Here is a 14,423-nt window from a genome sequence, read left to right as displayed (position 1 = left end):
TAAAATGATTTCATTTTGTGTAATTTTTATTTTGTTTTTTCACTTCTTTACAGTTCAGACCACATTTACAGGTAGAGATTTTATTTTAAAGTATTTAAACAAACCTAAACTGACTGTATCCATCTGATAAAAATATGTTCTTGAAATAAACACTTTTATATAGTAATTAAAAGAATCCTTTCCTGTTCATTACATATAACAGTAAATACATTTAAACAAAAAATGTGATTCTTCCATACAAAGGTTACACTGTTTTTTTAAAGGGTATTTTAGTACACAACAGTTACAGCATTTTTCAGTTTTAAATCTAACATGATTTCTTGTTTACATGTGCTAGTTTGTGTGTACTTCCATAAACAAATAAGTAGTTTAACTAGTGCAAATATTTGTTCCAAGTAGAAACTGTATTTTTAATACCTTAGGGACCTTGAGCAAGTTTATTTTGATGCTTTTTCATACTACAGCCACTTATTAAATTGTTTTATTTGCGTGACTGGATCCCAGTCAATAGATTAACACTGCTGTAATGCACACCCTCCCAACCCTATACCCTGCAGTGGAATTTTTTTTTTGAGAAACAAATGCTTAGAACTTTCTTCCTCAAAACTTTCAGGTAAGTGCTGACATGGAAATATCATTTAGATGTTAAAGATAAAGGTTAGGTGCAAACACAGCCTCAGTAAATCAGCTGGGACTCATGCTCTGGATAGCATCAAAACTGCACGTTAAAATATTTTTAGGATGTGCAGAACCAAAAACACTTAAGCTTCTAGCTTCGACATAACAGTCTTTCAAAATCTGTGTCTCTGTTTTTTAGTGACGCACAACCATGTCTCTGATCTTGAAGCTGATTATGCCGAGCAGCAGCAGTGCAGGGAGGAAGGAGTAGAGGAGAAGAAAGTCTTGTGTGTATCGTGACAGAGCACCTGGATAGCCCTGATCAATGATCTTATCGCCTTCAGTGATCAGACAAGCTCCTGGTAAAGGGTTGAGAGTATCTGAAACAACACCGCAGACAGAAAGAGTTAACAGTAGTTTGGTTTTACGAATTCAATTCACATAACAGCCTTAAACACTGTGCCCTTGATCCCTGAACTTTTAGTAATTTACTATGAGAGCATCAGTAGACAACAGAATTTGAATTCATGTTAATAATTGAGATGAATCTTACCATTTTCTGTACGTTATCACATCTATAATTTGGAACTTTCCTTATAATTTTCTGCTTTTTTGTGATTTTTTTTAAAACCTTATGCTCATATTTCATGCCCTTTTGTATGGCATTTTAGTAATCTTTAGATGATAGGGGTTGGTAAGATTGTCCACTTAATCTAAAATCTCAAGAGTCAGTCCCAGAAAGTGACAAGAAAGCAAAAGAAGACTATTTACTATAATTAATACTTCATCAAACATGCTGTTGTCAGCTTTCACCACAAATAACCCCTTTGTTTAAAATGTCACAGGCAGATGTCATTTTAAGGTATCCATCCATTATCTATATTGCTTATCCTGTTTGGGGTTGAACAACTGGAGCCAATTCCAGCTGTCATTGGGTGAGAGGCAGGTCATTAACTGTACTAACATAAAGAGAGAAACAAAGTGCTCACACTTACACCTATGGGCAATTTAGAGTCACCAACTGACCTAACAACTCTGTTTTTGGCCTGTGAGAACAAGCTGGAGTACCTGGAACTCTATGCAGGAAGGTCCTGTAATATGGATTCAAACAGGGAACCCTTTTGCTGTGACGTGACAGTGCAAACCATGGCACCATCAGGCAGCCCCAGTTTTAAGGTAGATTTTCCTAAATGTGTCACTCATACAAGGACGCTTGTAGTTGGTGAGCTGTAAATATCACTTGTAATTGTTGGTCTGTTTTTATTCTCATGTTAGATAAAAACGAAAGATGTTCCAGTGGTGAAAATGACTTACTGCATGTGAAGTTCAGTTTGTGGAACTCAGTGACTATAAGCAGCTCACAACTGTACTTCTGGAAGGTCAGGTAGCTGAGCCACTGGAAGACGACAGGCATCTGCAGGGTGCTCCTGGAGAAACAGGTTATCAGAAGCATATTTTTGGAAGGTTAGAATTATGGCTTTTTAACCCTAAAAGTTGTTGCCTTACCTTAGAAAGCCAGATCCAACCAAGATGCCTGCGATATTGAGCAGAGCCACTCCGGTGTTGACCATGTTAGGGTCTTGGACCACTCCCAGTAGTACTACTGTTAACATTTCACCTGAGAATAAGTGTAAAAACATAATAAATTCAACTAAAAGTCATATAAACGTATCACATGACATCTAAAGGATGTGTGGAAATTTTTGCTATTTATTTTATCTACTGACCTATAATATGTGGAACCAGGACTACAGCAGTGAAACACAGGAAGCGCAAAGTTTCAGGATGCATCCCGACAGTCCTGAGAGAACAGCAAGCAGATCACAGAAAACGGACCATAAGGTCAGCACTTATAGAAGTTCAGAGTGCAAACAGTCATAATCAGATCACCTGGATCCCCTCAATTGACAACACACACTACGCACCAATAAAGGAAGGACGTGAAGATTACCACACTGAGGATGCTGAAAGGCAGGATGTGGAAGATGTAGGCCAAGAACATCTGCCATTTAGTGTACAGACCATCCTGACTCTCCTGATCACTGATGGCTCGCAACGCTGGGACTGACAATGAGAAGGAAAGAGCAGATACATGATGAATAAGGAGAATAAATGTTATACAAAAAGCCCCTAATGTCTATTATTTAAATTAGCATAATAGAAATTGTCCTGACAAATATTGCTCTAGCACTATTGCTCTTCCACTATTGCCTTCAGGTTTTATAAATGTTTAATCTTGAAAGGAGTGATCATAATATGTAACTAAAACATCTCCTGTGAAACCAAACCTATCTGGAACTTTTTAGAGCTTGACTGCCACCTCTTTTGCAGCTGAATAAAACACCAAACTGGACTTTTGACATCACTATAACGCCCTGAATAACAGATATACCCATTTGTATTCAGACACCTCATTAAACCTGCTTGTTGGAACACACTGCTGCTTGGCATGGTATCCTATCAGTCTTTGTCCTTGAGATTCAAGGTCAATGTGATATCCCCAATCACCACCTCTGGCTGTTTGGGTGCTTATAGCTGGCTCTTAATTACCTTTTAACTCTGGTGACTTCTGCTTAGTCTAGTGTTTTATCACATCTCTTATCACCAGTATCTGTGACAGCCTGAGCCCTAGGCTAAAAGTTTAGATGGAGTTGATAACTGAGGAAAACTGATAACCATCCCATACTGCCCATACTGCTTTTGCAGAATGTTGTTTATAAAATCTTAAAACATACCTAAAATGAGACATCAGTGCTAAGATTCTTATTTGCTATTAGACCTTATATGTGTAACTTTTCCCCTTGGAAAGAAAAGTTAACTTGGAAAGTTATACTGAGGGTTAAAAATACATATTTAAGGCATTTTAGCCACAAATGTTCCAAGTTTAAGGGATTGACAACGTCGATACCAACTGATAAACGGCAGCATCTTGAAATCAAATGCTGGGATATCAAGAAAAAAAAGTGAGCAGCAAAAAGTCAGTTTATATCAAATTATTAAGGTAGACACATCTTTAACCTGTCATAAATCATACAGCAATGTTATACTGTGTTTTCTCTAAAAGACAGTGGTAGTTGTAGTTTGCAGTAAGTCTTACAGGGCCGTGGCTGTTTGTATAGCAGTGTCTCTCTCTATGTCTGTATTTGTTGAACTTAGTGTACACCTGAGGTAACTATAGGTCAAAGCGGCTGCTGTAAATACTAACCTTAGAATTGCTGAACATATAGAGACACAAATGCATGTACACACTGTCAGTATAGATAGCAAAGGTACTGTAGGTTTGCAGGTAAAAGGGCACTTGGGTTCATAGTGGTGTAGATGGGGTAAAGGTCATGCCTATCTGTATGTCTCTTACAACTTAGTATACATTGAAAGAAAATACAAACAAAATCCAATGCCATCCTAATGTAAAAACTTAATAACACCAACATGTAACATTTCTAATGTTCTTCTAACCTAGTACATATACGTATTTGTAATTTTCTACACCTTACTAACAATGCCTCATCTTTTCTTTGGCCTGAGAGCCATGCTGATCGAAATGACAAGAAGTCTTAAAACACTGATCAGGAGAAAATCTTGACTAGACATTACACATTTTTGCTGAAGGGAACAAAAATACTGCAGACTGCAGGAACCTTTCACCTAATGAACAAGAGATAAGCCAGCTTACACAGCAGAGATAAAGACATTTCAAACATGCTGTTTAACAAAGATAATAGCCTTCACAGTTTCCCTGAAATCAGTGTCTGAATCCCATAGATATTTATTGGATGATGTTATCTGATACAAGTAGTTAAATAGAATACACTGTCACCCAGACATGTAACTGCAGTATGTTTAGCCTTCAAGCAACTCTCTAGCGTTCAGGCTGTTCCACTTATTTTATACTTTTTTAGGTCTCTTTTCTATTAATGGGAATATATAAAATATTTAAGGTTACTAGTGAATTATGACAATGTGCCACTTCTAGATCTTGGAAAAATCCAAACCTACAGTAAAATGCATGCTTTCTTTTTATGTGAAGTGTTGGGTGAGATGGGTGAACTTACAGAGAGCTACAGCATTCAGCATGCCAGTGTAGGGTGAAGCTGCTACGCTCTGATAGATAATGCCAATGCGATCCTGCACGGCACCCTTGCTGACATCATCATCTAAACGCATCACAAAGAAGGCCACAAAGAGTCCGTAGATCAGGTTCTGGGAGAGACGCATGAGGACACCCATCCTGTCTCTGGAGAGGTTTCTTGCTGTTCGCCTATGCATGAAACATACAGAAATACATGTTGGCAGATACATAAACATACATGTTCTCAAGTACATATAGTGCTGGGAAAAAAATATTTGCCCCCACTTGATTTCTTCTTGTTATTTTTTTGCATATTTGTCATGCTTAAATGTTTCAGATTATCATTCAAATCTAACTATTAGACAAAGATAACTTGAGTAAATACAGTTTTTAAATCGTGGTTTCTTTTATAAGCAAAAAACATCCAAACCTACCTGCCCCTATGTGGAAAAAGTAATGGCCCCTAAACCTAATAACTGGTTGTGCCACCCTTGGTAGCAACAACTGCAAACAAGCGTTTGCGATGAAGACTTTTTCACAGCACTGTATGTATACAAAAATACAACATGAGAGCCAGTATGCAAGGTTAGGTTACATTTTTTTCACATTCAAGAAGAATGGTTTTAATTCTTAATGAAACAGGAATCAATCTTTGCTTTAACGGATAGTTTCTACACAAGAGGACTGAGATCTTGCCCATCACTGACCTCAGCAGAACTTCCAGTTTGGCTAAACCACTTGGTGACTCTTTGCTCTTAAAGGGAATGGCTGGCTTGTCAGTCCGCTGCACGCTCTGCTCCATTTTTCTGAGCATGCTCTGGTAGATGTCAGATTTCTGATAGGATGACGTGATCTCATGCATGCGATTAAAGGTCGCTGCCTCTCTTTCACTGTTGCGGGTATCCACTGATGTGAAGTCAACTGTTCAAACATCACAGAAATTTTATTATAGCTCCATTTGTGACAAAATGTATACTTTTTAATTCAGTATATTTTTGTTAAGCACTTTTTCTTAACATAGCCTATGCTGTAACAAAATGTAAGCAGTTTTGGTTTTGTGACTTCTGGTGCCCCCTGTGTACTTTTCTTGTTCTCTACATGTTTAAATATGTTTTCTGGCATATATGTCATATCCTTTTTTATTTTAAATGTCATGGCTACTGTACCATAGATGTCAAAGGGATTGCAGTACTCTGGACACTCATATCCACACTGGCTGAAGAAGTCGACCATCTCCTCTGGCTGCCCACAGAACACCAGCTCGCCACGACTCATTATAGCGATCCTGCTGAACACCTGAGACAGACACACATGAACAAATTACTATTATTATTAATTATAATTTTAACTACAATAGATTAGCCTCTATTTTCATTAAAACTGCTTATCTACCTTTCAAGTCTAATATAAGAGTAAATATACCCTCTACAAATCTACAGTTTATACATTGAGATACCTGTATTTATTTTGAACTGTTCTGACTTTTTTCTTCGCTGCCCATTATCACAAAAAGTAGTCTAAGTTGCAAGATTGATATGGTAAGGTAACATTTCCCCTGTCTGTTGGTCCTTTCTCTGCAACTCTGCAGGTAAACATTGACCATGTAAACAAAGAGCAGAAGTTGGATTATGAAAGAGTGATCTTGGAAATTAACCTCTTGATTTAAGCATGCTGAAGCCACATATAGGCATCAATATTTAAAAAATGTTTTCAATGGTACTGTCTTGAGTTAGATTTATGAGTGCTTGTTTCTTTCTTTTTACCCCTCAGTTTGTGTTCAAACCCACCCTGAAGAGCTCGGAGCGTGGCTGGTGGATGGTCACTACGACGATGCGATTCCTCCTGGCCAGCTCTGCCAGCAGCACCACGATCTGATTGGCAGTCATACTGTCCAGGCCAGTGGTCGGCTCATCCAATAGGATCACCCCTGCAATGACATCATCAGGTATGCCACACATCAAAACACCAAGATCAAGAGAAAGGCAGGACAGGAACTTTTTTCTTCTTTTAAGTTTGAAACTTTTAGATGTACTTTTCATAAAGTAGCACATACAGGACTCGCACTGGGGCCAACTTAACTTGTGGAGATAAGTGAGTTCTTTTTTAACTTAATTACTCTAATTAGGACAATTAAAAGATTGCCTCTTTGCATTATGAAAGCAGAGTGGAATTAGCAGATGCTTTAATTGTGAGATTAATTCATTTCCTGGTTGATTGGAGAGGCAGTGAATGGGAACTCCTCATTACTCTGTGTGTGCGTGTGTGTCCATGGCCCCTTCTAATCCTGAATGAGGACTGAGACCCTTCATCCTCCCTGGGGGACTTTAGAGCTGATAAACCACACCTGGGATGAGTACCAGCCCACTCTCACACAAACTCACACATAGGCAAAGAGGCGGGTCGCTGCTCATTCCTTCTGTGGTGAGATAACCCAGACTTTCATTACTCTCCTCCATCTCTCCCTTTTGCTGTCTTTCTCTCTCCTCTCTCACTCAGATCCTATTGTTTTCAGTGTGGACTAAGGAAACTCTTCGGGGAGAACTTTGGTGAACTTTCTTCTGCTCTTATGCTAACACAATCTTTCATTGTTTGACATTTGATAAACAGGCTCATCTTTCTGATATCAAAACACTTGTAAAATCTGTTCATGATCTACATATGTAGCTGTAATATCCTCTAGAAGTCACACACATACAGCGCCTGCAAAAAGTATTCATCCCTTTGGATGATTTACCCTTTCTTTATGAATCAGTTATGGTCAATATAATTTGGCTTTTTTGACCAAAAAAACAGTGTCAAAGTAAAAAAGGATTTCTTCAAAGTAATGTCGTTTAAACCATAAGGTAAAATAAGTGACTGCATATTTACCGTCCTAATTCAATACAGGTCCAGCCAAGTGGTGCTAGTAGTCTTACAGTTAGTGAACTGGGAATCACCTGAGTGCAGTGAATGCATTTCAAGTGATTGTGGTATAAAGACACCTGTGTCTGGAAAGTGCGGTACATATTTTTGTTTAATGAACATTTGTAAAAATTTGTTTTCACTTTGACACTGTAGAGTTTTTTTCTGAGTTTTTGTCAAAAAAGCCAAATTATATTGACTGTGATTGATTTATAAAATCAATAAAAGGGTAAAATATCCAAGAGGTTGAAAAATCAAAGCAAAATAAAACATTTTCAAACATCATTCTGTTGTTACAACTTTATCATTTAATTTCAGCATTAACTGATTTACAAATTCAGAACCCTTTTTAGCATGTAGTTCATGTTTTTACAATTTCACACTTAAAGTGTTCGGTAACACTTTATTTGAAGTTTTATTCATAGGACTGACATTATGCTGTCATAATTTTGACATGACACCTGTCATTAACATGAATAGAGCTTCATGAATGTTGCCATTAAGTGTCATTAAGTGTCATTCTCTAAAATATGACACCTTTCATGTTAATGACAGGTGTCATGTCATGATTATGACAGCATTATATCAGTCTTATGAATAAAACTTCAATTTAAGTGTTACCAAGTTTTCTACATTTGTCTTAGTTTTAGTTGGAACTCACTTGGGTCCTGAAGTAGCTGGCTGGCGATAGACACCCTCCTTCTCTCACCTCCGGAGATGCCTGCGAAAATTCGGCCTCCAATAACACTGCAGGCCACATGACTTAGACTTAGCTCGGCCATGACTGCTGACACCTGCACAGGAGCAAGAAGTCAAGGGTCAGGTGACAAGAGAAATACTACTGCTAACAGGTCAACTGGCTTTCTCTAAACAAAGCACTTTCTTGGTCTGATGAGTTGCACACCATAAGTAGAAAAAATGAGAACAGGAATATTCTTGTTTTTATATACTATTCTTTCAGTAGGAGAGACCTGGTGGATTCACATTTACCTTTGATCAAAACTAGACCAACACAATCCAAACAGAAAGAAAAGCATGATTTATAAATACTCCTCTATTGGATTATTAATCATGAACATCAGCAAAAAATTTAGAACAAAAAATGTGTAGACTAGTAAATGCTACCTGGAAAGTTGCACAATTTGGACCCTTTTGGAAGAAAAATAAACAGGGGGACTGTCTTTTATGTTCCTTGAAGCAATGTTTACATTTGTTTCACATACTGTATTTGCAGTGACACAGAACTTTGACATCATTGTTTTTGACTTACAGTATCTGTGGCACAAACACATTTAGCTAAGACAGTCAAACATACAATAAAATAACAAAACAAATGATGAAATTGTCTTGAGCCACAAGCATCCATGTACTGACATTTCCTGTACTTCTCTATTTGTCTCTTTTTTGTATTTTATTGCTGGGAGAAAATGTCAAATTCAAGCTGAGAAGAGCTAAGGGAGAGAGGACCAGACAGAGGAGGCTATCAAAAGTCACCTTCTTTTTGATAGCTTCGGCCGAGTGTTTCCGCAGGGCCAGCTGAGCTGTGTAGGTCAGAGTCTCCTCCACTGTCAGATAACTCAACAAGTTATCACTCTGGAAAAGACAGACAGAGGAAAGAAAGAGTGAAGCTGAAAGGAAACAAGAAAAAGGCAGATAAACATCTTATGGATCTTTTGTACTTATTAATGATACTGTATGTATAGAATCAACTTTGCAAGGCCTTTTAGTACAGGGTGCCTGCACACTCTTAAACAGAAAGCTTTATCTACATTACTTTGGCTTAAACTCCTGCACATTACATGCACATCTATAAAGGACACAGGTACTGAATCCATATGTATGTGCAAACTAACAGCAACATACTTTTGCCTTACAATTACAGTAACACATCCATGCACACAAACACAAATTCATTGCTTGAACCTGCTGAACCTGCTGCAGCTTCAATTAACACGTCGGGCCTCCCAATCCCACTTCTCCTCAGTCTCTCATCTGAATGACTTTAATATCAGGAGCTCATATCACCTCCTCATCTCCAGCTTAGCAGGGGAAGTTAATGACGAGGCTTAGAGAGCAGAGGGGGGTGCTATCAGCGAGAAGAGAGAGATGATTTGAAAGGAAGCAAGGCCGTGTTTAAGCCAGTGTTTTTAATTCAGGCTTTGGATACACTTGAGCACCTCTCATTGAGAGATTAAGTATATGAGGAGGCCAGCAAGGGTCTTTAGTTAATTTCATCCAGAGGCCAGGGCAACCTTTTCAGGAGTTTTTTAAAAGAGGTGAGCGTTCATTAAGTTTATGGTTTTGAATTTATGGTGAGGAGACCACATGCAACTTAAATACATACAAACATGTTTTTATGGGGCAAAGTTGAATTAGTTCATGATCTGTTTATTGTGATAACGAAGTCAAACTTAGTTAGGTGCATGGTTTTTATATCTACTGGGGCCCAATTTTAACAAATGTTTTTTGTAATCCCTCTTCCAATCTTTGTTACCTGCAGCACATAAGAGAAGCAGTCCTGATACTCTTCTCTCTTCATCTTTCTGCCATTAACAAACACCTCACCCAGCAGTGTACCAACGTTTCCAATCCTGCCTGAGATAGCATCCAACAGTGTGGTCTTTCCTGAGCCTGTACAACACAATGTTACACACGCACAAATGTTAAAACATAAACATTAACAATCATAATGTATCTGGTCAGAGATTTAAATATTTTGATCCACCATTCTCACAGTAACATGCACTTGTGTTGTGGTCTTAAAACTCCTGTGCAGTTTTAGTTGGTTATGAGATGGACTAAAATTATCTCTGACTCTCTCTATGAATTATGAAAAACAAACAAAAAAAAACCAATTAGAGACAAAAGTGAACATCTCTGTTACTATTATTTGAATCCCGTGAGGAGGGATAGATGTCAGAGTTTTACAAAAAACAGGCTTGTTAAAACTTTCCACAGCAAAAAAAAAAAAAAAAAAAAAAAAAAGGTTGAATGAGTTATGCCTTTGACAATTTGGATAAAAAATGAGAAAAGCCATTTCTTATGTAGGCTGCCATTTTGGTGCAATTAATTTTGGGTTGTGATGTCATCTGACTGCATTGTTCTTCTTTTCAAATACGCTGAAATTAACGTACCTAAACTTAGCATTAAAGGTAAGAAAATTTGTGTTTGATAGACTATCTCTGTTGTGACAATGCTTCTTGGCAATAAATCTGAAACCACTGGAAATGGATTTCCCTTTTAAATGGTGCCACATTAGAACACAGATTTATAAGATAATGGGGGTGGATCTGGACTACTCATTTGTCACACTGTACCTTGGTAAAATACCTCAGACTGTTCCACATGAGAATAAATACTTATTAAAAATTATTTTGGCGGGGAGCAGGTGGCCTAGTGGTTAAAGGCGCTCCCCATGTACGCGGGCGACCCGGGCTAGAATCCGGCCTGAGGCCCTTCACCGCATGTCTCTCTCCCACCCTTGACCCTGTTTCCGACTCAGTCCACTGTCCTCCTCTATCTAATAAAGGCACAAAAATGCCCAAAAATAAAGCTTAAAAAAATGTATATATATATTTTGGCATGTAGAAGGAAAGCTATCACCCGCAAGTGGTTGCAGGTTGATCCTCCAACATCAGCCCAGTGGCTGTGGCTGGGGATAATAGATGAAATATACTGTATGGAAAGACTTACTTTCATTGTAAGGCCTGAGTTAGAAAAATGTATGGCACTTTAGAACAAATAGATTAGGTATAAACAACATTAAGAAAAGTACGAGTATACTCCAGATTGTGTGGAAAAGACCTGTGCTTGTAATTGTAACACCCATGACAATGTTTTGTTCTCTGTTAAAATAAAATAAAATAAAATAAAATAAATAATTAAAATAAAATAAAAAGAAAGTAAAAAAATAAAAAATAAATATATGGTTCCACATTTGTAAGGAACATGCATTTGTGGGATGAGCAGCAGAGCTGAGTATGTGGGTTGCGCCATTGAAAGATTTCCCAAATCTTCTCTGCCAATGCCAAACAGCTTATTCTGCCATTGACTCTTGTTTGGTGGATTGAAAGACTAAAGTCTGAAGAAGCAAACATATTGGTAATCTAACAATTTATTCATTTTACAAACAGGAGCCTCAATAGTGTGTGGAAGAACCGTACACAGCCATGACAAACTGGCACCTCCTGGCAAGATGATCCAACAACCACAATGACTGACTTGCCGCAAATGCTGGTTGAAGAATGTGATGCCATCCCACAGCAGTGTGTGACCAGGCTGGTGACCAGCATGAGGAGGAGGTGCCAGGCTGTTGTGGCTGTGTATGGTTCTTTCTTTCTTTCTTTCTTTCTTTTTTTTTTTTTTAAAGATATACAGTACTTAAAAAATTTATTAGACCACCACCCAAAGTAAGGTTTATGCCATAGCTGCCCTAAATTAACAGCACTGGTAAAAATTGGTAAAACCCAAATCATTTTTTATGTTTCTGCAATGGTTAATACACCAATATGTAGAAGCTCTTTAACCCAAATGATATTTTTAATGCTAAAATATAATTATTATTGTTATCCATGAATTTTCAAATTTACTGATTTACAAAAACAAACAAACAAACAAACAAAAAAAAAATCAAAAAACGGAAAAAACAGTAAAGCACATTATTATTTCTTGATTAATATGTCAAATTATAGTTATTTACTTGCATTCCTGAACAGAAAAATGAGTTTTAGTGGTTGAATGTTATGCTTGATTCATTTCTGGCTTCTCAGAGAAGCCCAGTGAGCCAGCTCAAATTTGGGTATAAAAAGGTGAATTCAGTTTGAAATACCTCATTCCTGTTCAAAATGGTAAAACGTGGAGAGCTCACTGAAAATGAAAGAGTCTGCATTAAAGCACTTCATGATGCTGGATGGTCTCTGAGACAGGTGGTCTAATAACTTTGTTAAGCACTGTGTTTTCAGGCTTTGTATGCCTTTATTGACAGAGGAGGACTGTGGGTAGTGTCAGAAGTAGGGATGAGAGAGAGGGAGAGTCATGTAGGAAAGTAGCCACAGGCCTGACTGGAACCCAGGCTGCTTGCTTACATGGCCATCTGCTAGTGTATGGTTCTTCTACATGCTACTGAGGCTCCTGTTTGTTGAATAAATAAATTGTTAAATTGCCTGGTAGCATTTAAAAGGAAAATAAACAAGCTTTTCAGTGTTATAAGATTTATTGCAAAAAAGCATTGTTACAACAAATAAATTATCTACCAGACACAAACTTCCTTAACTTTTTTTTTTTTTTTTTTTTCAATATTTACATTAGATTTACTTCTTTGTTGTCCTATACACTAAAACTTCACTTTGGCTTGAAATTAAAAAGGTTTTAAGGATGAAACTCCATGGAAAAGGTATGCAGTCATCAGACTGCATTGTTATTCTTGCAGTTTCATCCTAAAAACCCATTTAATTTAATAACCAAAGTGCAGTTTTAACAAAGAGGACACTGAGATGTAGATCGAGGTGAGTAAATCATATCTTTTATAAAGATATAGGAAGAGAACAATGCAGCCTGATGACATTACCACCCATTGTACAAAAATGAAAGCCTACAAATAAATCTATTTCTAAAGTTTATTTAAAAAGTTAGAAATCTTGTGTTTTCTTCTACATCATACACATAGAAAACACTAATGTTCATTTAATAAAGTCTTGACATGCAGGGTCCCTATACTACTAATATATTTTCTTGTAGTATTCTCAGAATTATCTTATAAACCGGTTGGAACATTTAGCTTTTTTTTTTTTTAGTAAATACCCACCTGAATTGCCCAGTATTCCCATGATCTGCCCACTGTCTACATGGAAGGAGACATTATTGAGGATCTGACGAGTCCATCGCTTCCTGCAGGAGGCTAAGTCCCACCATGGACCCACACGCTCACTGAAACACACAAGCAAAAACTTTTCAAAGAACGTAATATTAGAAAAGGAAACAAGAAAAAGACCAATTAGATTAAGCTTTTGGGGGGCCTGTGAGGACAATCTTCTTAAGAATGAAACATCATCACTTCCTTTGTTTTATTGTTTTTCATTGATCAAACTGCACAATAGGACAGCAGGATGATTAATTTAAGGCAAGTTCAGCTCTGGCCCCGCATTCTCACTGAAGTATTTTTTGTATTCAGAGATTTTTTTCCCTCTTTGGAAATGTTGTCTTTCTTGCAAAAGTGTTAAAACAATCAATTAACTTTTCAAAACGTAGACAAAAAAATACAGATTTCTGTTAGTACAATGTGTATTTTCCTGCTGCTTCTTTGCAAATTATTGTACCAGATAGATTAACAAATAATTTGAGATAAAAATGACAGATTTTCACATAATAATATGAGACAATTAGAATATTCTTTAAATAATTCTAAGTCTGTTTTGTCCCTGCTTTAGACATCTCCTTGTGTACGCTCTGTTTCCTCAGCATTCACCATACCTGACCGTGTAGGAGATTTTGTTGACACTGAGACTGCAAGTAGGCTCCGATCGCTCCTCTTTAGCGTCCTTCCAAACATCCCTCTTCTCCTCCGACACAAACTTGAAGGACTCTTTGGTCCCATTTGACTCCACCGTCTGCATGGAATAAAATCTGTTCCTGTCCCCGGCCATTTTCATCGATTCTATCAAGCCTTTCTTAGTTCATTTCCACTGGAACCACAAACAGCATGAGAAAAACTGCAGTTTAATCGTCTTACAAGCCAACGCTTTGTTTCTCTGCGTGCATGTCATGTCACGGTGCAGCAGTGGGAGACCAGCCGTGGACCATAAACACACAGTGAATGCTGCCTTATCTTAGAGAACTT

General features: G+C 37.5%; 1 protein-coding gene across 1 annotated transcript; it reads right to left on the bottom strand.

Annotated features, from left to right (window-relative positions):
- Positions 1–8: 8 nt before the first annotated feature.
- abcg5 (ATP-binding cassette, sub-family G (WHITE), member 5) lies at positions 9–14,377 on the bottom strand. The gene is made up of 14 exons (XM_041788755.1): positions 14,057–14,377; positions 13,392–13,513; positions 10,083–10,219; positions 9,083–9,181; positions 8,250–8,382; positions 6,475–6,614; positions 5,854–5,983; positions 5,395–5,608; positions 4,671–4,876; positions 2,544–2,682; positions 2,346–2,419; positions 2,125–2,236; positions 1,933–2,045; positions 9–998 (listed from the first exon to the last, which is right to left on the bottom strand). Exons 1-14 carry the CDS (start codon positions 14,233–14,235, stop codon positions 814–816), a joined length of 1,983 nt encoding a protein of 660 aa, XP_041644689.1. The 5' UTR covers positions 14,236–14,377; the 3' UTR covers positions 9–813.
- Between the last annotated feature and the right edge of the window lie 46 nt (positions 14,378–14,423).

Source organism: Cheilinus undulatus, linkage group 6 (genome assembly GCF_018320785.1).
Source record: "Cheilinus undulatus linkage group 6, ASM1832078v1, whole genome shotgun sequence".
Lineage (NCBI taxonomy): Eukaryota > Metazoa > Chordata > Actinopteri > Labriformes > Labridae > Cheilinus > Cheilinus undulatus.
The sequence above is the reverse complement of the archived record's forward strand: the minus strand, read 5'-3'. Positions and strand labels throughout refer to the sequence as shown.

Excerpts from the sequence above, each read along its gene's own strand:
- abcg5 (XM_041788755.1), bottom strand. The coding sequence starts at position 14,235 with ATGAAAATGGCCGGGGACAGGAACAGATTTTATTCCATGCAGACGGTG. Across the intron at positions 13,514-14,056 it reads AAAATCTCCTACACGGTCAG|TGAGCGTGTGGGTCCATGGT; the intron begins GTATGGTGAATG and ends TGTGTGTTTCAG. Across the intron at positions 2,683-4,670 it reads GCTGAATGCTGTAGCTCTCT|TCCCAGCGTTGCGAGCCATC; the intron begins GTAAGTTCACCC and ends TCTCATTGTCAG.